The 23,393-nt window shown below is 53.0% G+C and overlaps 1 protein-coding gene across 5 annotated transcripts in view; it reads left to right on the top strand.

Moving 5' to 3' along the window:
* The first annotated feature begins 1,629 nt into the window (after positions 1–1,629).
* The window catches only part of KDM4B (lysine demethylase 4B), a 94,857-nt gene continuing 73,093 nt past the window's right edge, over positions 1,630–23,393 (top strand). For 4 of the 5 annotated variants that reach the window (XR_010990679.1, XR_010990680.1, XM_068165032.1 and 1 more), the window contains exons 1-5: positions 1,631–1,822; positions 15,130–15,292; positions 18,264–18,439; positions 19,308–19,422; positions 21,357–21,550. Coding sequence is in view for 3 of the 5 variants with exons in the window: in XM_068165032.1 (XP_068021133.1) it covers positions 15,152–15,292; positions 18,264–18,439; positions 19,308–19,422; positions 21,357–21,550 (626 nt within the window). In the remaining 2 variants the exon portion in view is untranslated. Of the gene's footprint in view, positions 1,823–15,129; positions 15,293–18,263; positions 18,440–19,307; positions 19,423–21,356; positions 21,551–23,393 lie in introns of all 5 variants that reach the window. The other variant, XM_068165034.1, reaches the window with a different exon arrangement.

Consider the following 23,393-nt stretch of genomic DNA (forward strand, 5'->3'; position numbering starts at 1 on the left):
ATGATCAGTTAAGAGTTTTGCTCTGCCAATTGGGCACTTTGGGGCTCATAGATGTCAACATAAAGCTCTGCTAGGAAACTGCTATAAAGTGAGCTGGTGTGTGGCTTTGGAGGGGAAGGGATTGTGTGTTTTAGTAGTGGAGATGCTTTGGGGTTTAAGGGTAGGATGCTGCTTCATTTCCCACTGTATGCTGGGAAATTCTGGAGAAAGCATCCAATGTGATGGGGGTAAAGTGTTTTGTGGATAAGGAATCAGGAAGCAAAGATAACAAGGTTGTGGGAAAAACCCCTACCAAGGTAAGGATCTTCTCTTTTGGGAATTCCCATCTCACTTCCCAGCCAAGTGCACAGAGTCTGTGCTCTGCACACTTTAATTGAGCACAAATTAAAATATGCCCCTGATAGTGCTGCAGCCTGGCAGCTTTCCACGGTCCTGTAATTGGCATCCAGTTGGGAAAGAGTAGCTGGTGTGTGGATGTGAGGGCTGGAGGCTGGGACAGGGGAAGTTTCAAGGCATCTCTGCAGGAGAAAGGAGAAACTGCAGCCCTGGGTCAGGTCCTCTGGCAGGAGATGCCAACCACCTCTCCCAACCCAGGCTGCTGGAAGAGCACAGCACTGCTGTGCCTTCTGTAGGGGAAGTGGGGATGAAGTGGAGGTGAATCCCACTGCTTGCTGGAAAGACTGAACGTGTGGGGAGAGGTGGGCTCAGTGCAGTCACTGCCTCATGGGTCACTGTGTTGTTTCAAGCTCCAGGTACTGGGCTTTAAAAGAAGCCTAAAGCTACCCTCACCTTCTCTCATCTTTTATGTCCATTTCACTCAGGGAGTGCTGTGGTCCCTCTGGGCAGGAAGATGGGGCCAGGGCAACAGGCAGTGGGAACAGACTGGAGCCCAGGAGCAGAAACTTCACACTTCTTCGGTGTGAGGGTGCTGGAGCCCTGGAGCAGACAGCTTCCCCCCCGCAGCTGGCTCCTGTGCTGCTGGGCAAGCTGCTGCGGGTGACCCCGCACGGGGGTGGCACTGGGCGATCTCCAAAGGTCCCTTCCAGGCCGTGCACACCGCTCTGTCCCTATGCCATCCCCAACCCCTCTCTGCTGCCCGCGCCCAAGGTGCAGCGCTGTGAGTCGGGCAGGGCCGGCTGAAGGGGTACCGGCTCCCGCTGACCCCCCAGGGTTCGGCCGGGACCGGCTCCCGCTGACCCCAGCACGGCCCCGAGGCGCGCAGGCCGCGGGGGGCGGTGCCGGCCCCTCCCCATTGGCGCAGGGCGGCCGCAGCACCCCCCCGCGCGCTGCTGTGCGGCTCCTCACGTACTCACCGCCTCGCGCCCCCGCCGAAGCGCAGAGCGGAGGGGCGTTGACGGACACCCTGCTCCGCCTATCGCAACCCGCCTTCTCCCGCCTGTCACCCAATAGCAATTGAGGGTAAGCCGCCGTCTCCAGACCGTCGGGTTCTATTGGGGAAGACCGACTGAACGACGTGCTCGCGGCCTGCGGCCCCGCCCGCTGCTTGGGCGGGTGGTTACCCTCAGGAGCCCACCAATCAGCGGTCGCGCTCGCCTTGTTGTTCGGCCATCGGCTCCCCCATGGGCAGCAACCGCCGCCTTTCAAAGGCGACGCGTCCAATCCGCGCGAAGGTGGTGTCGGCTCCAGCCAACGAGCGGGACGAGGAGGCGGGCGGCAGGTGCTGGCCGCGGGGTGCTGCGCTCTCCTCTACGCCCCCCTTCCGCTCTGCCCCCCGCGCCGGGCCGCTCGGCGCTCCGCTGACGGCCAGCTCCGGGCCGCCGCTGCCACCACTGCCACCGCCGGGGACTGCCAGTGGGCCCAGGTACGGGAGCGACCGTTGCCTGTCTCCCTGCCTTCCTGCGTCCCTCCCTGCGGGGCCCTGTCGCCGCCTGCGGCTCCACCCCCGGGACCGCGGCTCCGGAGCCCCCCGCAGCTCGCCGCTGCCCACTCCCCACCCGCGGGGTGCTGGGCTCTGTCCCGCTGGCTTTCCCCGGCCCGAGTCCCATTCTCCAGCGCGGCTCCTCGGGTTTTCTTCTCGCTTCCGGACAGCGGCCGGCCCTCTTCATCACGGCCCGGCCCTCGGCCGCCACCGGGCCCCAGCCCCGGGGAGCACCGGGACAGCCCCGTAGCGGCCCGCCGCCCCCGGCCTCCTCACCCGCTTTGTCTCGGGCAGGCGTGATGGGAGTCGCCCCCTTCCTTCCCCGCCACCCCCGTGTCCCCACGTCGTGCATCCTCCCCTGGAGCCTCAGGCCCCGGCGCGGTGTCCGCGGCCGGCTCCGCGGCCGGGCGCGATGTGTCAGCGCAGCTTTCCTGCGGGGGCGTGCGGGGAGGCCCCGGCTGTTCCCTGCCCCCTCCGGCCCGGGCGTTCCGGCGGCCTGGGGCAGTGGGCCGGCGCGGTGCAGGCTCCAGCTGCGGGCTGAAGGAAGCGGCCGCTCGGGGCTTGGCGGCGGGGATGCTGCCGGGGGGAGGTCTCACGGCGCTGTGCAACAGGCCTGGGGGCAGAGAGCCCCTGGCGAGAGCCTGCCGCCGGTGACATCGTTCCTTTCCCCCCCCCCCCCCAGTCTTTTTGGGTTTTTCTTTTTTCCTTCAGAAAAGATCAGCATCTGCGGCCAGAACTAGGCTGGTTGTGGGGTGGTTTTGTGTATCTCTACTCAGCCTAGAGGTTGGTAGGATCACCTCTGGCTCTGTGCTGAGGTCCTTCCCCTTGCCGGGCGCAAAAGCGAGGCTCTGAAGCAGCTGTGGTCCGCAGGAAGCGTTTGTCCCGTGGCCTGCCCCGGGTTTGAAGCTGCTCCCTTTGCCCTTTCAAAAAGAAAGAACGAAATAAAAGCTCTGTGAGGCCCTTTTGGGACGGAGTGTGTGGTGGAAGGGGGAAGCTATTCAGGAAACCAACCCCTTATCTGAAGGAGGTGCTTGGCTTTCATTCTTGCTTAGGAAGATGGTACCTGGGAACCAGAAAGGCTGGTCTGGACCCTGCTGCTTTTAAATGGTTAAAGCCACAAGCTGGATTTACTTTCAGATGTGTTCTGTGGCTTTTCATACCTTTGAACCAAAGCAGCTGTAGAGAATGGGTGCTGTTCAGGGCCACAGCCTGGCTTGGTGTTGCTGTTGAAGCCTAGAACGTTGGAACTTTGGTGTCTGACTGAGTTGTCTTTGTGCTGCTGCAGGGCAAACCCATCATTGTGTTGCGTGAAGCTCGATCCTTCTGCAGTTCAGTGTCCTTTAACCAAAGGCAGCAATTGTGAGGAGCCCTGCTCTTCAGCAGCCTTTTCACCCACAACAAACTACTTCCTAGAAACTTTCCCTTTTTCTCTTTCCTTTGCCTGTTCTGTGGAAGTCCACTCGATGAAGAGAGCTCTTAGGGCCCGGTTTGAGCTGGACAGTTAGATCTCAGCAGTTACAGAAAGTGACTGCTGGAGCACCTCGGGGGCAATTGCTTTCTGACAGCAAGTTCCCAGTTCTCAGGTTTCCCCTCTAATAAGCAGAAGGAGATGAGGCAGGTAGAGTGACTCCTTTAGTGCCACCAGGCTGTTTCTTTCTCATTAGTGGTAGGAGTTCCTCCTGTGCAAGGTGTTTGTGGGTGGATGTGCTCAAGTCCTTGCTCCCAGAAACATCTGATAGGAAAATGCTGCCCAGCACTCACTGATGGGTTATTCTTTTCTGTTTTATCTTTCTTTTTTTCTTTATATTCCCTTTTTTTGGGGGGTTTTCCTCCTTGAAAAGAGATAATTCCCTTGAACTGAGCCAGTGGGACCAGCTGGATGTGGTCTTGTTGTTTTTTGTTGTATAAAAGAGGCTGGTTTTAGGTGCAAGAAGTTAGGAGACACGGGTGAAAGAGCAGAGTACCCAGATGTGACGCTCAGGGTTCGACTCTGGGCCTCTCTGTCTGAGGCCTTCCATCCATAAGGGGTTTAGTAAGCTTTTGATGAGAAACGATAGGGAAATAAAGACATTTTGATGGAGAGTCCCCCTCCCTCCCTCCCAGTTCCTCCAGATGATGCTGGGCAACTGCAGGATTGGAACCCAGTTAGCAGCCTGTTCAACCCAGCTGGCGGAGCAAATCGAAATGAAAACTGTTTGCAGCCCTGTCACTGGAGAGAGAGAGCACAGAGTGATTGCTCTACAGATCTGCAGGCACTTGGGGCTTTACCTTGTCCAAGGCAGAGACAACTAACTTCTGAAAGCTTTGAGCTGTTTCCATAGAAGAGCTCTCAGGAAGCGTTCTGTGAGTTGGGGAAACCAGTTCGTCCAGCCGTGCTGGATGAGCACCTTCGCTCTGGGGCTGGGTTGGTTTTTTTTGTTGGCACGTTCATCAAGTGTAATGTGGCCCTTGTTTTCTATAAGGATGCCCAGCTGGAACACCACAAACAATGCGTTGGCACTCAGGTAGCTGTAATTAGCCTTCAGAGTCTATCATCTGATTTGGGTGAATGGAGAAGTTCACACCTCCGGGAGGAACAACAGCTCTGCCCTGCTGCAGGCTGGGACAGCCATGCAGCAGCTAATACATATGAAAAGCTTGGGTGGGTTGTTTTTTTGCAGTGAGAAAGAGAAAAGCTTTCTTTCCTTTCAGTTAAACCCGAAGCAATCTAGCAGGGCTGCAGACTGGTGAATGTTTTTCCCACCCTTTCTGAGTCACTTTTCTCTCTGCTTGCCCTGCGCCTGGAAGAGGATTGGCGACGCCTGTTACTGTCTGTCCGCTCGCTCGCTCCATCCGCGGCGTGCCTTGCAGTAGAGCATCTGCTAACAGCAAAGATGGATGACAGCTAAATATGTCACTGCAAGTGAGGGATTTGCTTAATATATTTGGATGCCATCAGGGCCCTGTGAGGCACTGTTGGGAGTGATTATTTCTCTCCTCTTGGAGAAGCCGGGGGTGGTTTTGTCCCTTTGCAGCCAAATCCTCGAGCAGGAATCCTGTGCATAGGTTTAGTGAGGTTAACCTCCTGTTATTGTTCTCAGGAAGTCATAGTGGGATTAAGAAAAGAAGAGATGATTTTTTTTCCCATTTTCAGTGGTATTTTTTTTCTAGTGAATGGATTCATTGCTTAATAATAATTAGTTATGTTCTTCTCACATCTTCATTTTTGGGACCAAATGTTCTCTCCATCTTCTCTCCACTTGTGGCTACGGCCACTTCTTACTGTGGCTTGGTGGTGGTGCTTCAAGTCACTTCTGTTTTCATGGATCCAATGATTCCTTTTGAGCAGTTGAGCAGTTCCCCAGGTAGGTGGATGTGAATGGCTGCTGACAGGGGAGAGCCACGGCCTGGATTTGGCTGTGGTATTTCTGTGTCCTGCAAGAGCCTGCCCGTGTCAGCACGGCACAGGCGACCTAAAAACTCTGCTTTTTCTTTACCGTTGCAGATCAAGGCACAGTTGCCAGTTTCTTAGGCAATCCAGGCTTGGTCTTTTGTTTCCTAAACCCCTCTGCTGGGACTATTGGGTCTGGCCTGGGAAGACCATGTTGCAAGCTGGTGGTGTGCAGCGGTGATTCCCTGCCCTGTTCTGATCTCCCTTTACCATTTCCCATCCCCGTTCAGAGCGGTGGGGGAGGGCTCTGGGAAACCTCTCTGGAGCTGGTTTGTTTGGTTGTGGTTTTTCCCTTGCTGCAGAGGAGAAGTTCATAAGAAGTTTGTCGTGTCTGTTCTCGGCTCTGTGTTGGCAAAACAAGCTGCACAGCTCTGGCTGCGATGTGTGTGTTAACGTTGGGAGCTGTGGCTTGCAGGGAGAAGAATGGGAATAAAACTGAGCTGTGGGAGATGAAAATTGTCTAAGGTTACCTTGGAGCTGACGTGGAAGGAGCTTGGGTTTCTCCCAGGTTTGACTTCAATTTAGGTTTTAAATTGCCACTCCTTTTTTGAGTTGCAGCCTCGGTTAAGAAGTGTAAAATGGAAATGAAACGAGCTGGGAAGTGCCTCACAGTGTGGGTTGCCCCCTGTTTCCCTCTGTGACCATGAGGATTGGGAGCTACTTCCAGGTGCACCTGAGGATGGATATTCCCTCAGTGCCCTTCTGGAGCTGCATGAGCTCTGTTATTCCTCGTGGTCCTGTCTTGTGCCTGCTGGCTTTGCCTCCTGCTTAGGCTGTTCCTGAGCAGATGATTTTCTGGCAATGCAGCTGCTCTTAAGCCTGGAATCTGGGTCAGTGTGTCACACCCACTCTAGGCAGGACCTAAAGCACCTTGTGCAAAAAAAAGTAAGAAATACCAGCAAGGTGTTGACTTTTTACAGTGGCTGAATACTCAGAAGCTCCTCCAACAGTATGGGGTTGGTTGTTTTGTTGTGAATTGAGTTAAAATTCTGCAGGAACCCAGAGGAGGAGCTGAGGAAGTCACTGAGAGTGCTGCTGGCAGGTTTGCAGAAGGAAGGCTGCTGGGAATTAGCCCTCATTAAGGCATTAATCTGATACAGGAATTACCTTTTGGTACAAAGCAGCCAGCAAGGGCTCTGAGATGTCTACACTTTGGGATGAGAATTATAGCCTCCAGGTTTCTTTATGGTACCTCAAGGTTTCCATCACTGCTGCCCTGAGCTCAAGTGTCACACACCAAGACTTGGAAGTCTAGCTCAGACTGAATAGGAACACATGAGGGAAAAACAGGTACTTGTTTGACCTCACTTGTTCCAGCCCTGGGCAGGAGGCTTAGCCTTTCACTGTGGTCCTGTAGTTGGACATGATGGGCTCCTAAGTTCCTGTGAACAGGTTTCCTACCTTGTTGTGTGGGAAGTGCCTCAGAAACACTGAGGCAGAGCTAGAAGTTCATTCAGGCACGCTGCAGCTCTGTAGTTTGTTCAGTTTTGTTGTCTCATTTGGCAACTTTGCAGTGTTTTAGGTTGAGGATCAGATTATTTCCCCCTTCATAGAGTCTAGCAGAGTGAGCCCAGAGTAGTGCTGTTTGCCTGGCAGCCAAGATCCAGAGTGACAGCAGAGCTGTGAAGAGCCAGGGGTGGGTTTTTTTTTTTGCCCTACTTCTATCTCCTTGCAGTAAATAAGTGAAGAGAATGCAAGACAGTGCAGGTAACCATTGTGTTGTGTAGTAAAATTGAAGTTACCTCCAGAGAGACAACCCAGAACCAGATGCATTGATCTGTGTGTCTGTAGTGTGATTTTATCTTGCACGTTCATAAAGGGAGGGAATTTGAGGGGGTGCTGATCGTGAGCTTGGTCCAGGATAACCATTGCAGAGCCTGTTGACTACCTTGCTTTAGGCAACAATAAACTGGGTTTAATTTCTTAGTACTTAAAAAGCAGAAGCTGTGCTTCACAAGCAATGAATCCCTATCTGTGAGCAAATGGTTTTGAGTAACTGTAAGAGACTCTCAGAGCTCAGAGGGTGTTGTGAGGGAAGACTTTCATTCTGCTGTAACGAGCCACATATGCTGCTTGACTGCAAAGCCCAGGAGGGTCTGGGGAAGCCTTGTCAGATCTCAAGCACTGGAGATCTTCATCCACTCCTGCCCGTGTGGGGAATGTTGCCTCTCTGTCCTCCTCCTCCTCCCCTGATCTTTCCTCTGTTTACTTCAACCTGGTGAGGGCTATGCAAAACTCAGAGCAGTTTGGAGGTTAAAACTGTAACGAGCGGAGGGCGTAAATAATTGTCGAGGGGAAAAGTGTTAGCTGGAAGCTCTTGGAGCTGCTTCTAAGTGGGTTGAGCCACACCACAGGGAACTGAAAATGTAAAAAAAAACACCCAAAAAATGTACCCTCTTTGACTAAAAGCTGTAATCTGATTCTGGGGAATCAAGGGGAAGAGAGGGAAGTTGTCTCAGCTACGCTCTCAGCATAAACTCTTCCCTAAACCCTCTTTTTATACACAGCCCTGATGCTGTGCTGAAGTTTGGCTGTTGTTCTGCTTTTTGACAGTGGCTGATCCATGAGAATCTAGATGCAAATTTCAGTGTAATTAGCTGGCTTACTGAGAAAGGAAGTAGATGGAGGGGGGGTAGGGTGTGGGGGGGAAGGGATCTGCCCTCTGTGTTCCAGCCTCATTCACCCCCACAAAAGCCATCTCCAATAAACACATCAGGTTTCCATTAATATTTGCACTTGGTAGCCAAATAATGAGTTGCAAGTAAATGTAAAGAATTCTTTCATCAACAGGATTCTCACCTCACTGTATGGGGAAACACTGAGGGAGTCAGAGGTAGCTGATTCAGGCACATTTAACATTCATCTTTCGTTGGGTTTTGAGGCACTTTATAGTCCTTTTTTCAGCAGAGGATCAGGTTATTTTTTGCCTTCAAACTAAGTTTATTTTCAAGTTTGCCAGGGACTTGGAATAGTCTTGGGGGAGCTTTAATCTTGCTGGGAGGCTGTGGGCTGGTCCCAGTCCCAGCCAGGAGGCTGCAGGCCAAAGCCTGATCCCAGGTCCCAGTCCCAGCCAGGCCTGAGGCTGGGGGCTGGAGGCTTGGTCCCAGTCCCAGCCAGGAGGCTGTGGGCCAGATCCTGGTCCCATTCCTAGCCAGGCCTAAGGCTGGGGGCTGAGGCTCTATCCCAGGTCCCAGCTTGGGGATGTGGGTCTTAAAGCAGCAGTTCCCCCAGGATTTTCTCCAGAGCCTCTCTTGCAAAGAGCAGAGAGAAGTGAAAGCTCTCCCAGAGGCCGTGGATCCAGACTGTGCTGCCATGCCCTTGGCTGGCTGATTGACTCTTCTCCGAGATCAATGTGTGTGGCTTCAGGCAGGGAGGTTGCTCTGCCCCCTCCCACTCTCCATCAGTGCAGGACTTGCCCTCCCCTCCCTAGGAATGGGCATAAACTTTGCTGTGAGGCTGCTGGAGCCCTGCAGCAGGCTGCCCAGAGAGCTTGTGGAGTCTCCTTCCCTGGAGACCTTCCAACCCCCCCCGGGCATTGTGCCCCTGGGCAAGCTGCTGTGGCTGCCCTGCTGGAGCAGGGGGGTTGGGATGGATGATTTCCAGAGGTCCCTTCCAACCCTGGCCATGCTGGGGTTCTGGGCTGCTTTTCCTGTGCCAGAGGATGAGAGAGTTTGTCACCACTGATACTCAGTTTCCTGTGGTGTTAGAGGGTGCTGCCAGGCCCTGGCTGCGCTCTGACGGATCCGGAGGGTGGCAGAGCAGCAGGGAGGACAAGGGAGGATTTCAGAGTCTGTTGTTGGGGTTTAAAACCCTTGCTTTAAGACGTGGCCTTTCTGTTTATCCTTCTGAAGAATGAGCCCAGTAGAATGCTTGCCTGAGAGCAGCTTCCTCCACTCAGGAGCAGAATGCACTCAGCATCCCTTCCCCAGAGAGTGAGCTGCTGTTTTCAGCCCTGAAATGAAGAATTTGTTCTATATTAATGATTTTTGTGCTGCATGCTGGAAGTGACATCTTCTTTATGTCTTCAATTATCTAAGCTATTTAGATGTGCCTCATTTAGATCCTCTCATTACATCTCCTCTCTTTTTTTCCCCCCCCCTCCCCCCTCTCAATATCTGGGACTTATTACACTTTGCTGCCTTGCTTTGGTGTGCTTTGTCCTCAGATGGTTTCCTGCAAGGGTGTATCATTCACTGTCCTTTGGTAGTGTAATGAGCTGTGGAAGTTCATTTTCTTCACTGCTAACAGCGGCTTTCCTCGGCGGTACAAGCGCGGGGATGTTTGTTGTCTGCATTGATTGGATTAAGAGTTCAGTGCTCTGTAGTCAAAGGGCAATTGGAGCGAAGAGCCCCGGCAGCCCTCCAGCCCTCTGCAGGTGACTACAGGCTCCAAGCAGGCGCTGAAAAGCCTCTGCTGTGTGGGGCAGAGAGGCTGTGCCGGAGGAGGAGAGGTGGTTCTGTCTCCTGGAGAAGTTTGATCTGCTCAGGTTTTTCTGGGGCTGTATCAGGTGGTTGAAACTTGGTGGCCTGCTGAGGCTGTGGTTCCAGAGTCATCGTTCACAGAAGGGTTTAGGCTGGGAGGGACCTTCAAGCTCAGCCAGTTCCAACCCCCTGCCATGGGCAGGGACAGCTCCCACCAGCCCAGGTTGCTCAAGGCCTCATCCAGCCTGGCCTTGAGCACCTCCAGGGAGGGGACATCCACGACCTCCCTGGGCAATCATAGTGTCAGTCAGGGTTGGAAGGGACCACAAGGATCATCTAGTTCCCACCCCCCCTGCCATGGGCAGGGACACCCCACACTAGATCAGGCTGCCCAGAGCCTCATCCAGCCTGGGCTTAAACACCTCCAGGGACAGGGCCCCAACCACCTCCCTGGACAACCCATTCCAGGGCTTCACCACTCTCCTGGGGAAGAACTTCCTCCTCCCCTCCAGCCTGAATGGTGGTGGCTTTGCCCCAGCTGCTGTGCAGGTCCTACCCCTGCTAGTCCAGGCTTGTTTTCAAGCACAGCCACACAAGCAGAGTCAGCTCCCTGATCGTCTCTCGCTGTGGCACCACAAATCATCGTCTTTGGCACGGGAGGGGAACAAATGGCCATGGATGGCAGCTCTGCCGCTTTCCAAGTTGGTACTGCTGTGAAATTTCCTCTTGCTTCCCACTGTGACCAGGGCTTTGTTTGTTCTGTGAGATTCTGACGGCTGTGGCTCCCTTCCCTTCATCAGGGTGTGATCCTGGTGCCAGGCTGTGTGGCCACCCCCAGTGCAGTGGAGCTAGCTCCTGTGTTCTCTGCTCCGAGCTGGCGGCAGGTTGCAGGCTCTGCTCAGGGGGAGGGGGATGATGCCTCCTTGTGTCTTTTCAGCCTCTTCCAACACAACCCCAGTGCAATCTGATGGAGTCACTGCAGAGGATGTGTCCTCCTCTCACAGAAGGATTTTTGGGGTGTTCTTGATGCCTGTGGCTTGCAGGCTGTGGTTTGTCTACCAGAGTTTGCAGGCCTACTTTCTCCTGAGCTGCTGCAGACAACATGTCCCAAAGGGCCTTTTTCTTTCAGCTCTTTGAGTTTTGGTTTCAAGGTTTTTAGCAGAAAAAAGCCCCAAACCCAACAACCCAGAGCCCTTGGGGGAGCTGGATGGTGCTGCACCTTTGGAGAGACAGCATTTTGTTCTAAAGTGGCTTGGTACACAGTGGGGTTGGTGCTGGAGCAAGGCAGAAATTCACCTTTAGACTTGGTGCTGCCCTTAAAGCATTCTAAAGGTTTGGTTTATTGAAGTACCTAATAGTCCAGGAGGGCATATTTAAGTGTTCAGCAAGATAAAAGATGGTTTTCTAGTGTTGCTGTGTAAACAAGTGAGTCCTCTGCCATCAGGTCTGCCCTGGTTTTGCTATTCAAATCTGGATTGATAAGGGAGGGTTTGTGACAAACCAGCAGGACTGGTTTGCTCCCTGTGGGTGGGTGTGTGCCTGGGGACAGGGGCAGCACTTAGGGGCAGCACCAGGGGCCAGTGCTGGTGCCTAAAAGCAGCTTCATTTCCACTAAGAGTCACCAGCTTCACTCCCTGCTCAAAAGCAGAGGAGGATCACAGAATGGCTCAGGTTGGAAGGGACCTCAGAGGTCATCTACTCCAACCTCCCTGCCATGGGCAAGGATGCCTCTCAACTAGACTTGATTGCTCAAGGCCTCATCCACATTGTTCAGTGCCAACCTGGCCTTGGACACCCCCAGGGAGGAGCCATCCACAACCTCCCTGGGCAGCCTGTTCCAGCGTCTTACTACCCTCGTACTGAAGAACTTCTTCCTAAGATCCACTCTGAACCTACTCTCCCTCAGCTTCAAACCAGGTGGTTAGTGCTCTTTCAAAGAAACAGAATGCATCCAGCTGAGGGAAAAACACCTTCATACCTCAAGAGCTGATAGGGGGCTTGGATTCTTCCTGCAGAGAATCCTCCTTTTCAGTACTAAGAGTGAAGAGGGAAGTTTGTTCACGTTGTCGCTGTCACCCTGCTGCATGGCAGAGCTGTGGACGAAAAACGCTCTCAGAAGAGTCAGATTCAGCTGTGAAGTCTTCCTTGGTGATGCTGGGCAGCTCCTTACAGCACTCTTCTGTGGAAGCTGTCTCCTGAAAGTCCCCCAAGGAAGCTGCAGCGTGGTGCTGTGGCCTCTTGTCCTCGGTGAGAGCAGGAGCTGGGGAGGAGGTGGCAGTAAGCACTGCCAGTGTTCATCCGAAGCACAGCGCTGCTGCTGTGTGCAGAGTAAGGAAGTTCTTCTCTCCCAGAGCTGTCTCTGTGGCTTGGGTGTTAGGAGGTGCTTTGGGCTCCTCTCTGGCTGAAGGAGTTGAGCTGATTCTCCCCTCCCATGAGCTTTGTGGCTGTTGTGTGGTGGGGTTTTTCTTTTTGCAGTACCTTAACTAACTCAGTTAGCTGAGCATCCTTTGCAGCAGACATCAGCTGGGCTCGGTGTTGAGGTGTTCCTTAGAGTCAGGAAATGGAATTAAACACAGAAAAAGGTTTGCTCTCTCTGCACTCCAGGGTTCCAGAGCACCATGGCTTGCTGTTGAGCCATGCAGACCCTCTTAATTGATTCAGCTTTGCATGCAGTAGTGTTTGGCCCTCCTGCCCTCTTGGAACAGGGATTTGTGCTGTTGGCTCCCAGCTCACTGATTAAAACCCCCAGAAGTGCTGGAGATGATCTTCAGCAAAAGATGGGATCAGATGTAGCTTTGAGTGGTTTGTTTTCCCCCTGGTTGTGGGTAAAGTGCAGAGAGTGGGAAGGCAGCCCTGGAGCAGATGGTGCTGGCAAGGATCTTTCTCAGGCCAGAATTCAAGTTCCTTTCCCTGAGCCAGCTACTCCTGATCAAGCCCAGAGTGCAGTGCTGCAGCAGGGCCTGGCGTGGTGCTTCCTGCTGGGGTCAGCTCTGGGGGCATCTCTAGCCCTGGTTTAAGAATAGCAGAGTGAGATGGCTTTGTGGGTGAGATTGCTTTGTGAGTGAGATTGCTCTTCCCAGCAAGATTGCATTGGAGCAGGGGTTTGGGGATGGTCTCTGGTCATATCCCACTCCTCCCACACTCACTTTTCTTCACCTTGTGCCTCTCCACCAGGATTTTCCTAGTCAACAATGTCTTCCTTGAGTAGCTGGGAGGAAAGCTCCAGCAGATGGATGCCTGGAGCTTCTCAGCTTCTGTGCTTTGTCTCTGGGATGCGAGGTGTTGCTTCCTCCTTCTGTGTTGCTGCCTAACCTTTGTGTAGGGAAGTGTTCTTGTGGCTGTGGACCAGCTTTGGTTCTTGTCTAAAAATGCTGACCCTTAAAGGTTTTGCTTTATTTCCCCCCCCCCCCCCCCCCCCCATATGGGCAAGGTTGAAATCACTTCAGGCAGGGCCACCCCAGAGATGGGGAAGATTGGTTCAAGAGGCTTTTTGTTTGAAGACTGCAAGAAATAGAAGTATTTGACAAGGCCAAGTGTTGGGTTCTGCACTTGGGTCCCAGCAGTCCCATGCAACGTTCTAGGCTGGAGGTTATTCTGCATCTTTGCTCTGGTGAGATCTCACCTGGAGTACTGAGTCCAGCTCTGGAGCCCTCAACACAGGAAGGAGATGGACCTGATGGAGCAGGTCCAGAGGAGGCAACAAAGATGATCACGGGGCTGGAACATCTCTGCTATGGGGACAGGCTGAGAGGGCTGAGGTTGTTCTCCCTGGAGAAGAGAAGGCTCCAGGGAGACCTTAGAGCTGTCCCTTAGGGGGCTACCAGGGGGCTGCAGAGGGACTGTTTCCAAGGACCTGCAGTGACAGGATGAGGAGCAGTGGTTTGAAATCAGAGCAGACTTAGATTGGACGTAGAACAAGCTCTGCGCCTCGAGGCTGCTGAAACGCTGCAACAGGTTGCCCAGGGAGGTGGTTGAGGCCTCACCCCTGGAGATATTAAAGGTCAGGCTCAAGAGTGCTCTGGGCAGCCTGAGCTGCTGGAGGATGCCCTAGCTCACTGCAGGGCCGGGGTTAGCCTGGATGACCTTCGGAGGTCCCTTCCAACCCAGACCGCTCGATGATTCTCCAAGCGGGAGGTTTGTGGCACGCTCCCCGATTAAACCCCCGGTACAGCCGCATGCCCTGCTTTCTCTTGGCTTTTCCTAACGCAGAGAACACTCCTGGTAGCATCTGGGTTGTTTCTTGGCCGGTAGAAACTCAGATTGAGCTCCGAAGGCGTTTCGCTTGCGATTTAGAAGTCGCCTTTGACGCCGGAGTCGCTGCGCGGCTTCGCCCTCCCCGGCGCCCTGCTGCCCTCTGGTGGTAGCTGGAGCGCATTGAAGGGGCTGGAGCCGCTTGGCTGACCTGGAGAGGATCGATTGATCGATCGATTGATTTTTCTTCTAGCAGTTTGCAACCGAAATGCCCTTAAAACAACTTGGTTTGCCTTCGGTTTCCAGCACAGCATTGCAGAGGTCCATGTTTAAGCGTTGTGATTTCTTGCTGAGTGATTCTGGAATGTTTGGTTGCTTCCCCTTACCCCCCCTTCTGGTTCTGAAGTAAATGGAATGGTTTTGCTTTTCACTTTGAAAGATAGTTTGAACTTGTGCATCTGCATTTCTGAGTTCATTTTGTCCGTGTGCATTGCAGGAACAATCAGTGTAATAAAAGCTGAGGCTTTGAGTAATGTTTGTGTGCCTGCTCCATGGGAGGTGGTTTGGAACTGGATGATCTTTAAGGTCCCTTCCAACCTAAACCATTCTATGAATATAAATCTCCTGGAGAGCTACATTCAAAACCATGAGTTTATGATTCTGGTTTTTTTTTAGTACAGCCTAATGTGTGAAACCCCCAAGAAATGGTAGCTAATGCATTGGCCAAAGCTGCTCTTTGGTAACTAAATACAGGGTAGGCTGGAGCACTCTGCTGGGAAACTTTATGGCACAGCTGGCTCCCTGTGCACTGAATAGATGCTGAAGGGAGCAAGAAGTTTGCTGTCCATGGGCAGCCTGCTGCTGAGGCATGGCTTCATGTGAGGGGTGGAGGGGGCCATGCTAAGGCTGTGGTCTATATTTAGGCTCTATCTGATCTCTGGATGATACTCAGATCAGGAGCTCCCTGATACTTGACCCTCTTCAGGGCCTTGCTAACAAATAGCTTAAGTGGATTTTTTGGCCAGAAGCTCTTTATAGCCATGTCAGAGGACAGCCTGCACAAGCCCTTCCTTAGGGAGACATGAAAGAAGATCCTCACCTGCCTGGGAAACTCATTCAAGTAGAAAGAAAACAAAGGTTTTTAACCAGTATTATTTCCCCCTCCCCACCTCTCCTTTCTTTCTCCCTCTTTTGTTTCCCCTCCTCAGGTGCTGTCAGCGAGCTAGAGCCATGGGGTCGGAAGCGCCGAGCCCGCAGAACCCTGGCTGCAAGATCATGACCTTCCGCCCCAGCCTGGAGGAGTTCCGGGACTTTGGGAAGTACATTGCTTACATGGAGTCCCAGGGAGCCCACCGAGCAGGGCTGGCCAAGGTGAGGTGCCCCTGCCCTGGGCAGTGCAGAGCTTCCTCCAGCTGCCTCCCCCAGGCTCTGCCTCAGGGCAGGTGTCTGTGCAGTCGGCTCGGGCAGAAGCGGAGAGGAGAGTGGGTTTGGAGCTGGGCTGGCCCTCTGCCTTGGGGGCCTGAGAGAGGAAAGGCAGAGGAGTTAGAGGACTTCCCTGAGAGTGGAAGAGGAGCTTATTTGCAGGACTCAGAGAATGCTTTGGGTTGGAAGGGACCTTAAAGATCATCCAGTTCCAATCCCCCTGCCGTGGGCAGGGACACCTCCCACTGGATCAAGTTTCTCAAGGCCTCATCTAACCTGGCCTTGCACACCTCCAGGGAGGAGGCATCTACAGCCTCCCTGGGCAGCCTGTCCCAGTGCCTCCCCACCCTCACTGGAAAGAATTTCTTCCTAATCCCCAGTCTAAATTTGCCCTCCTCAAGACTGTGTTTTCCTGATGCCTGACTGGAGAGCAGGGCACTCCCAGCCCCTGCAGAGATGGGTTAAGGGTATTTCCATCTCCTGAGTCTGTTGCTGAGGAGACAGCCTGTGGTAGCCATGGCCTCAGGGGCTCAAGGCCTGAGCTTTTCACCTCCCCCAGAGTGTGGGGTTGTTGAGCAATAGGTTTTGATGGAGGAGAGAGCCTCAGTCACCTCTGTGTCTGTGCCTCCAGCTATGCTTTTGGCCTCTTTGTGTTCTGAGCTCCCACTTTACCCTGCCTGGAATCATGACCTGTAAGCTTGTCCTGGATGCATGTGTGATTCCCAAAATACATGAAAGCCTTTTTGACCTTTAGGAAGCACTTCTCCAGCCAGCTCCATAACATCTTCCTGCTTCTCTTCCCAGCCACATCTAGCAGTGAAACCTTATGAGAACTCTTCAAGTGGGGCTTCTAAATTTGCAGACACTGACATGCAACTTGTTGGGGGGGGGGGGAACCAACCCAGAACTGGCTGATTAGAGTATTTGTGGTCATCTCCTGTTGCACCACAGGCTGAGGGAGGTCATTTGTTCTGACAGGGAAGTTGTTCCATCTGGTTTGCAGCAGAGCTTAATGAAGAACAGCAGAGAAATAAAGCTGTTGGGTAGGAAATAACTCTTATGTCTACTCAAACATAGGTCAGCTCCTGGTTTTATGATGGCTCTGAATAGAGCTGGGGAGTGATAAAAGCTCTCTGAAGTGTTTCCTTGCCCATGCCAGTGTCCAAGCAATTCCATTCCAGGAGTCTGCTAGGCTAGATTATTTTAATAAAGGTTGCTGGGGAGTTCCAGCTGTGGTAAAGAAATTACCTGCAGGACTAAATCTGAGCACTTCAGGGTCATTTCTGTGTCTCTCAATTGCAGCTGCAGCTGAGAGCCTTGTAGTGGAAGTAAAACTCCTCATGTCCTGGAGGAATGGTGGCCATGAAAGTCAGTAACTTGTCCTCCAGTTCCTGTCAGTTTAGTTGGTTAATTCTTACACCAAATTAGATTTCACATACATATATATGGGTGTTTTTCATTCCCCATGCCTGCTGAAGGGCCTCCTGACTGTGCTCTGCTCTTAGCCTGGAGTTCTTGGCAGCTCTTCCATGCAGAGTGACACTTTTTTGCTTCATTTTGTTTGGCATAGCTTCCAAGAGCAAGAAAAGAGTTCTGAACACATTCCCCACACTTTGTTCTTCTGCACCCCTTCCCCCTTCCCATTTAAGGAGTTCCCTTCCCATGAGTACCCTTCCCACTAAGGAGGTCTCAGCAGAGGGGCAGAGTTCCCTCCCTTGCCCTGCTGCCCATGCTGCTGGGGGTGCAGCCCAGGGTTTGGTTGGCTTCTGGGCTGCAAAGGTGGAGAGGTTGTGTAGAATGCTGCCAAAGCTTCTGAGTTTGGAGAGGTTAAACACTGCTGAAGCTGCTGAGTCTTCCTCTTCCTGCAGCTTTGTGGCTTGGTAGGTGAGGGAGGAGTGCAGCTGTGGAGGGAAGGCAGGAGCAGTCCTCCTGGCACACAGCCTCTTTTTGGTGCAACTCTCCATCTTTCCACTGCCCATCTTCTGTGGCACAGGGCTGCTGGGACTGCTGGTGAACAGGTGGTCAGCCCTCAGAGCACTGCAGCAGATGCAGAGCAGGTGCCCTGTCATATGTGCTGGTTATTTGAGAGGCTGCTGTTACCTGATAACCTGCAGCAGCAGGGAATGAATTCCACTTCCCCACATCGTTCTTCCTTGGAAGTTGTCTTTGCCTGTCAGGAGCACCAGTATAGGCTGGGCAGGGACTGGCTTGAGAGCAGCCCTGAAGAAAGGGACTTGGGGGATGAGAAGCTCAACCTGAGCCAGCAGTGTGCACTGGCAGCCCTGAGAGCCAACCAGAGCCTGGGCTGCGTGAAGGGAAGTGTGGCCAGCAGGGCCAGGGAGGTGATTCCCCCCCCCGCTCTGCTTTGGTGAGACCACAGCTGGAGTACTGAGTCCAGTTCTGGAAGTCCTATCACAGGAAGGATCTGGAGGTGTTGGAAGGTGTCCAGAGAAGGGCCATGAGGAGGAGCAGAGGGCTGGAGCTGCTCTGCTCTGGTGACAGACTGAGGGAGTTGGGGTTGTGCAGGCTGGAGAGGAGAAGGCTCTAAGGAGACCTCATTGTGGCCTTCCAGTATCTGAAAGGGGCTCCAAGAAAGCTGGGGAGGGACTTTTGAGGGTGTCAGGGAGTGATAGGACTGGGGGGGATGGAGCAATATAGGAATGGGGAGATTCAGGTTGGATGTTAGGAAGAAGTTCATCCCCATGAGGGTGGTGAGAGCCTGGCACAGGCTGCCCAGGGAGGTGGTGGAAGCCTCCTGCCTGGAGGTGTTTGCAGCCAGGCTGGAGGTGGCTGTGAGCAGCCTGCTGCGGTGTGAGGTGTCCCTGCCCATGGCAGGGGGGTTGGAGCTGGCTGAGCCTCGAGGTCCCTTCCAGCCCTGACAGCTCTGTGCTTCTGTTTGTTCCTTGCCCCCCAACTCCAGGTGATCCCTCCCAAAGAATGGAAGCCTCGGAAAACCTACGATGACATCGATGACATGGTGATCCCAGCCCCCATCCAGCAGGTGGTGACTGGGCAGTCTGGGCTCTTCACCCAGTACAACATCCAGAAGAAGCCCATGACCGTGGGGGAGTACCGGCGGCTGGCCAACAGCGAGAAGTACGTCGGGGTGAAGGGACGCTCCCCGGTGGTGCGTGGCTGGTGGGGGCAGTTGGGGGCAAAGCTTTCCTCCCTGGAAACAAGCTGTAAAAGAAGATGCAGCCCCCTTCAGTAGGGAAGTGCTTCGTGGTGAAAGCTCCCATTCAGAATCTCCAGCAAGGTTGTCACTTGGTGGCTTTCAGTGTGTCTTGGAGCCTCTGTCTGGGAGTTAGGAGGGGAAGAGTCATCCAAGCCAGTATTTGGCTGGATCTGCCTGAGAAGAGTGGCTTGGGGCTCAAAGAAGAGCTCCTGGGGCTTTGATGGCTGTTAAGGAAATTGTGTTGCATTGCTGAGGTAGAAGTGCAGCTATCAAGGAGTGCCTGAGCCTCAGCAGCATCCTCTGAAGGGAGCAGGAGCTCTGCAGAGCACTTCACTTACCTGGGGCCAGCCAAGTGCTACAAGCTGTGGTTGCAGAGTCCCATTGCAGAGTCCCTGTCCCAGGGCTGGAGTGCCCTGGGCTTTACCTCCAGCATTACTGACCTCATGCAGTCAGCTTTGACATAAATACTGCTGACAGAGCAGACACAGGAGTGCTCTACCTGCCTTCAGCTCCCTGGGTCCCAGCCCTGTCCTGTGTCCCTAGGGAGGGGCTGTGGTGCTCCCCTCAGTGCACATCCTGCACCGGGAGGCTTTGCAGGAGGGCTCCACAGGCAGTGAGGAGTCCGCAGCGAGGCAGCAGAGTCTGACCAGAATGAGAAGTGAAGTGCACCTTCCCCAGCCTCCTGAGCTGCCTGCTTTGGCATGCACAGACCTCCTCAGTCATTTGTCTGGCTGTGATGAGGACTCCTTAGGGCTTCTCACCTCCTTATCTGTGCCCTGCTCTTATCAGGTATTGTACTCCACGCCATCAAGATTTTGAAGACTTGGAGCGCAAGTACTGGAAGAACCTCACATTTGTCTCTCCAATTTATGGGGCTGATATCAGTGGCTCACTGTATGATGCAGTAAGTGAAATGCTCTTCCTTATCCTTCTGGACACTGATTTCCTTCTTGCTCCTTTCTTGCCACAGAGCAGCAATTCAGAGTTCACTTGATGCACACCCCCAGAACTGCTGAGGCTGAAGAAGACCTCCAAGGTCACTGAGTTCAGCATCAGCCCAGCACCAGGTTACCACTAAAACACAGTCCTCAGCACCACATCTCTCTGGCTTTTAAACATCTCCAGGGATGGGGACACCACCACTGCCCTGGGCAGCCTGGGCCAGGGTTTTTGCAGCCCTTCTGGGGGAGAAATTGTTCCTGGTGTCCAAACTAAACCTGCCCTTGTGCAGCTGGAGGCCACTTCCTCTTGTTCTGTCACTTGTTACTAGGGAGAAGAGCCCAACCCCCACCTGGCTCCAACCTTCTTTTGGGGAGCTGTAGAGAGCCAGAGGTGTTCAAGGCCAGGTTGGATGAGGCCTTGAGCAAGCTGGGCTTGGTGGGAGGTGTCCCTGCCCACGGCAGGGGGTTGGAACTGGGTGGTTACTTTAAAGTCCCTTCCAAGCCAACCCATTCTCTGAGTCTCTGTCACCACAGAGCTCTGTTTGGTTTTGTCTTTTAATGGGAATAAAATTGAGCTTTCTGCTGAAGCACCTTAGAGAGCCAGAAAGCAGAGCAGCATTTGAAGGAATTGGGTGCTTCATCTAAAATGCTTTTTATTTTGATGAGCACAATGGAAACATTTTCAGCTGGGCTGTGGGTTGGGGCTTTTTTTTCCCCCTTTGGAGTTGGCTCTGTTAGGATCCAAGGCACCTGCATGGGAAATTATTTTACAATGCAAATTGTTTCAGCCTTTTCCTTGGAGAAATTGCATCCTAGGCTTTAATTCTGTTGTGGTTCCTGCTTGATTCTGTTGTGGTTTCTCCTGCTGGAGATGATAAAGGTTGCTTATCTTCCTGGTCTGTTTAGGAAGCTAATTTAAAGCAGTGCCCTTCCTCTGCAGTTTTCTTTTGAGTAGAAAGTGACCTTTTTTGGGGGGTGCTGGCTGCTTGTCTGCAGTATAAACTGCCTGGTAATGTCAGAGTCTCTTTTTGTTATCAGAGGACTCCAGAGCTGCCCCCAGCCCTGCAAGTGGGGGTCTGAGCAGAGGGCCAGAATCCCCTCCCTGCCCCTGCTGCCCACACTGCTGGGGATCAGCCCAGGGCAGGTTTGCTCTGGGCTGTGAGTGCATATTTGTGGCTTATGTCCAGCTCTTTATCCACCAGCACCATCAAGTCCTCCTCCACAGGGCTGCTCCATCCCTTCATCCCCCAGCATGGACTGATCCTGAGGATTGCCCCCAACCCTGCTGCAGGACCTTGCTGTTACTCTTCAGGCAGCCTCAAGTGAAAGATTTGTGCCAGTTTGTGAGACCTTTACTGCTGCAAACTGAAGCAGAGCAAACCAACTTCCAGATTTGGAAGTGCTTATTGCTCTTGCTGTTTAACTGTCAGTAACACCACAAGTCTCTGCCCTCTTCTTTATCTGAAGCACTGAGCTGCTGCAGAGGCTTCTGCCCCTTTGGCTGGGTTGGTGTTTCTCATCAGCTGCTACACATCCATCAGGTGAAGAATGTCTGGGTGGAAGATGCCATGGAGAGAAGTGTGTTTTACCCTTAGTTTATCTTGTGTTTATTAGTCAGGCAGTTACTTATCTGGAGGGTATCACACAGTACAAATGCTGCTTCAGAGAGCACATTTAGTGAGAGGTTTGTGATCAATCCCTTTGCCACAAAGTGGTGGTGATGCATCTCCTCATGGTTATTGATGAACACTTAACTTTCTGGCAGCAGGTGGAATTAAATGGATGCAGATAACAGCAGGCTGGCCACATCTGAATGCACTCAGAGGGAGCTGTGGTGTTACTCTGCTTTACAGTTTGTGAGGGTGTTGCAGTCCCAACCATGTGCTTTGAATTCCAGGATGTGGAAGAATGGAATATTGGCAACCTGAACACCCTCTTGGACATGGTGGAACACGAGTGTGGCATTATCATAGAAGGTGTGAACACTCCCTACCTCTACTTTGGGATGTGGAAGACCACATTTGCTTGGCATACAGAGGACATGGATCTCTACAGCATCAACTACTTGCATTTTGGGGAGCCAAAATCCTGGTGAGTGATCAAACACTGAATGGGGGCTGCAAACCTCTGCCCTCAGATAGATCACTGCAAAAACCTTTGCTTCAGGTCCAATTCCATCAGGCCTGCTTAGTCTCTTTCCCTTTCCCCTCTCCTCTTCTCCTCTACACTTAGAAGCAGTTTTCTTTCATGCTGACTCACTCAGAGGCCTCATTCCTGCCTTTTCTAGCAAAGCAGCAGAATTAGGGAGGTGAAAGAAAGATGCCAGCACTTGAGGCTTGTGGGCAGGTAATGCCCAGGAGAGTGTGGTTTGTACTCCATAGCTGTGGGAAGAGCAAGAACTCAGAGAATAGCAGCTTGGAAGGGACCTCAAGGATCATCAAGTCCAACCTTTCAGGGTAAGGAGTGATGGTGATGGGAATGTGTGGATGCTTGAGCTGCACTTCCACAGTGGAAGAATGTTGTTGGGTGGTGCTGCAGGCTGCAAACATCTGGTAGCTTCCACCTGCCACTTGTTCAAGAGGTCAGTTTCTTTACCAGCCCCAGGACAAAAGGAGCCCTTTGCAGGGGCAGTTCTTACAACAGCAGTAAACCATTTCTTCAACACTTGCTGCACAGAGTAGTTGGAAGTTAACCTTCCACACAAAATAACCAAAGGGGTAAGGGTGAAATGAATAAACCTTGAGTATTGTTGCCAAATCTCCTGTTCTTCCTTCTCAAGCTTCTCACTTAATGGCATAACCAAAGAGATTTAGCAGCCTTAGAAGAGCTTTGCTGAAGCTCTTGATGTGACTAATAAAATATTGACATTTAGGTGCAAATGGGAGCTTAAATGTCAGGGTGAAGCTGCTGTCATTGTGCCCTGGTGATGGCAGGCAAGAGCCTCCCATCTCTCTGTAATATGAGTCCCCTGTGCCCCCAGGTTATCTCCAGGCTGGTGCTGCCTGTGGGCATGGAGAAGCTGCAGCAGCAAAAGGGATTCAGTGAGTGGATGGAGTGTTTCTTTGGCAGTGCTGGAAAGGAGCTGGATCAGGAAGTTCAGTGGCAGAACATCTTGGTTTTCCAGCAGGTACCTGATGGTTAGGATGCCTCTTGCAGGCAGATGCTGAAGGGTTTTGCAGAATCTCCTGATAGCTCTGTTCAACGAGCTTGAGCTCCAGAAACAGCTCTGCGGATCAGCAGTGAAACCTGACACGGTTCAGACGCTGTCACTTCCTTCCCCTCGCCTGCAGCAGCCCCACCAAACCGGTCCTGCTTGGTGCCTGTCTCCAGCAGATGGTGCCAGCAGCACACCACAGCCACTCACAATCGTTTGGCTTGGGAAGGACCTTAAAGATCATCCAGTCCCAGCCCCCCTGCCACGGGCAGGGACACCTCCCACCAGCCCAGGCTGCTCAAGGCCTCATCCAGCCTGGCCTTGACCACCTCCAGGGAGAGGGCATCTACAACCTCCCTGGGCAACCTGTTCCAGCATCTCCCCACCCTCAGCTGAAAGAATTCTTCCTAATCCCCAGTCTCAGTCTCTCCTCTTCCAGCTCAAAGCTGTTGCCTCTCATCCTGTCACTCCAAGCCCTTGTCAGAAGCCCCTCCCTAGCTCTCCTGTAGCCCCTTCAGGCCTCTCTGGAGCCTTTTCCAGGCTGAACAGCCCTAACTCTCTCAGCCTGTCTCCATAGCAGAGGTTCTCCAGCCCTCTGATCATCTTTGTAGCCTCCTCTGGACCCCCTTCAGCAGCTCCAGGTCCTTCTTGTGCCGGGGGCCCCAGAACTGGATGCAGGGCTGCCGGCTGGATCTCAGCAGAGCAGAGAAGAGGTGGAGCATCACCTCCCTCACCATGCTGGTCACACTTCTTTTGATGTCCTTGCCCAGTGCCCACCAG

This window comes from Melanerpes formicivorus, unplaced genomic scaffold (genome assembly GCF_026170545.1).
Source record: "Melanerpes formicivorus ecotype bairdi unplaced genomic scaffold, bMelFor1.0.p_v2 SCAF_83, whole genome shotgun sequence".
Taxonomy (NCBI): Eukaryota; Metazoa; Chordata; class Aves; order Piciformes; family Picidae; genus Melanerpes; species Melanerpes formicivorus.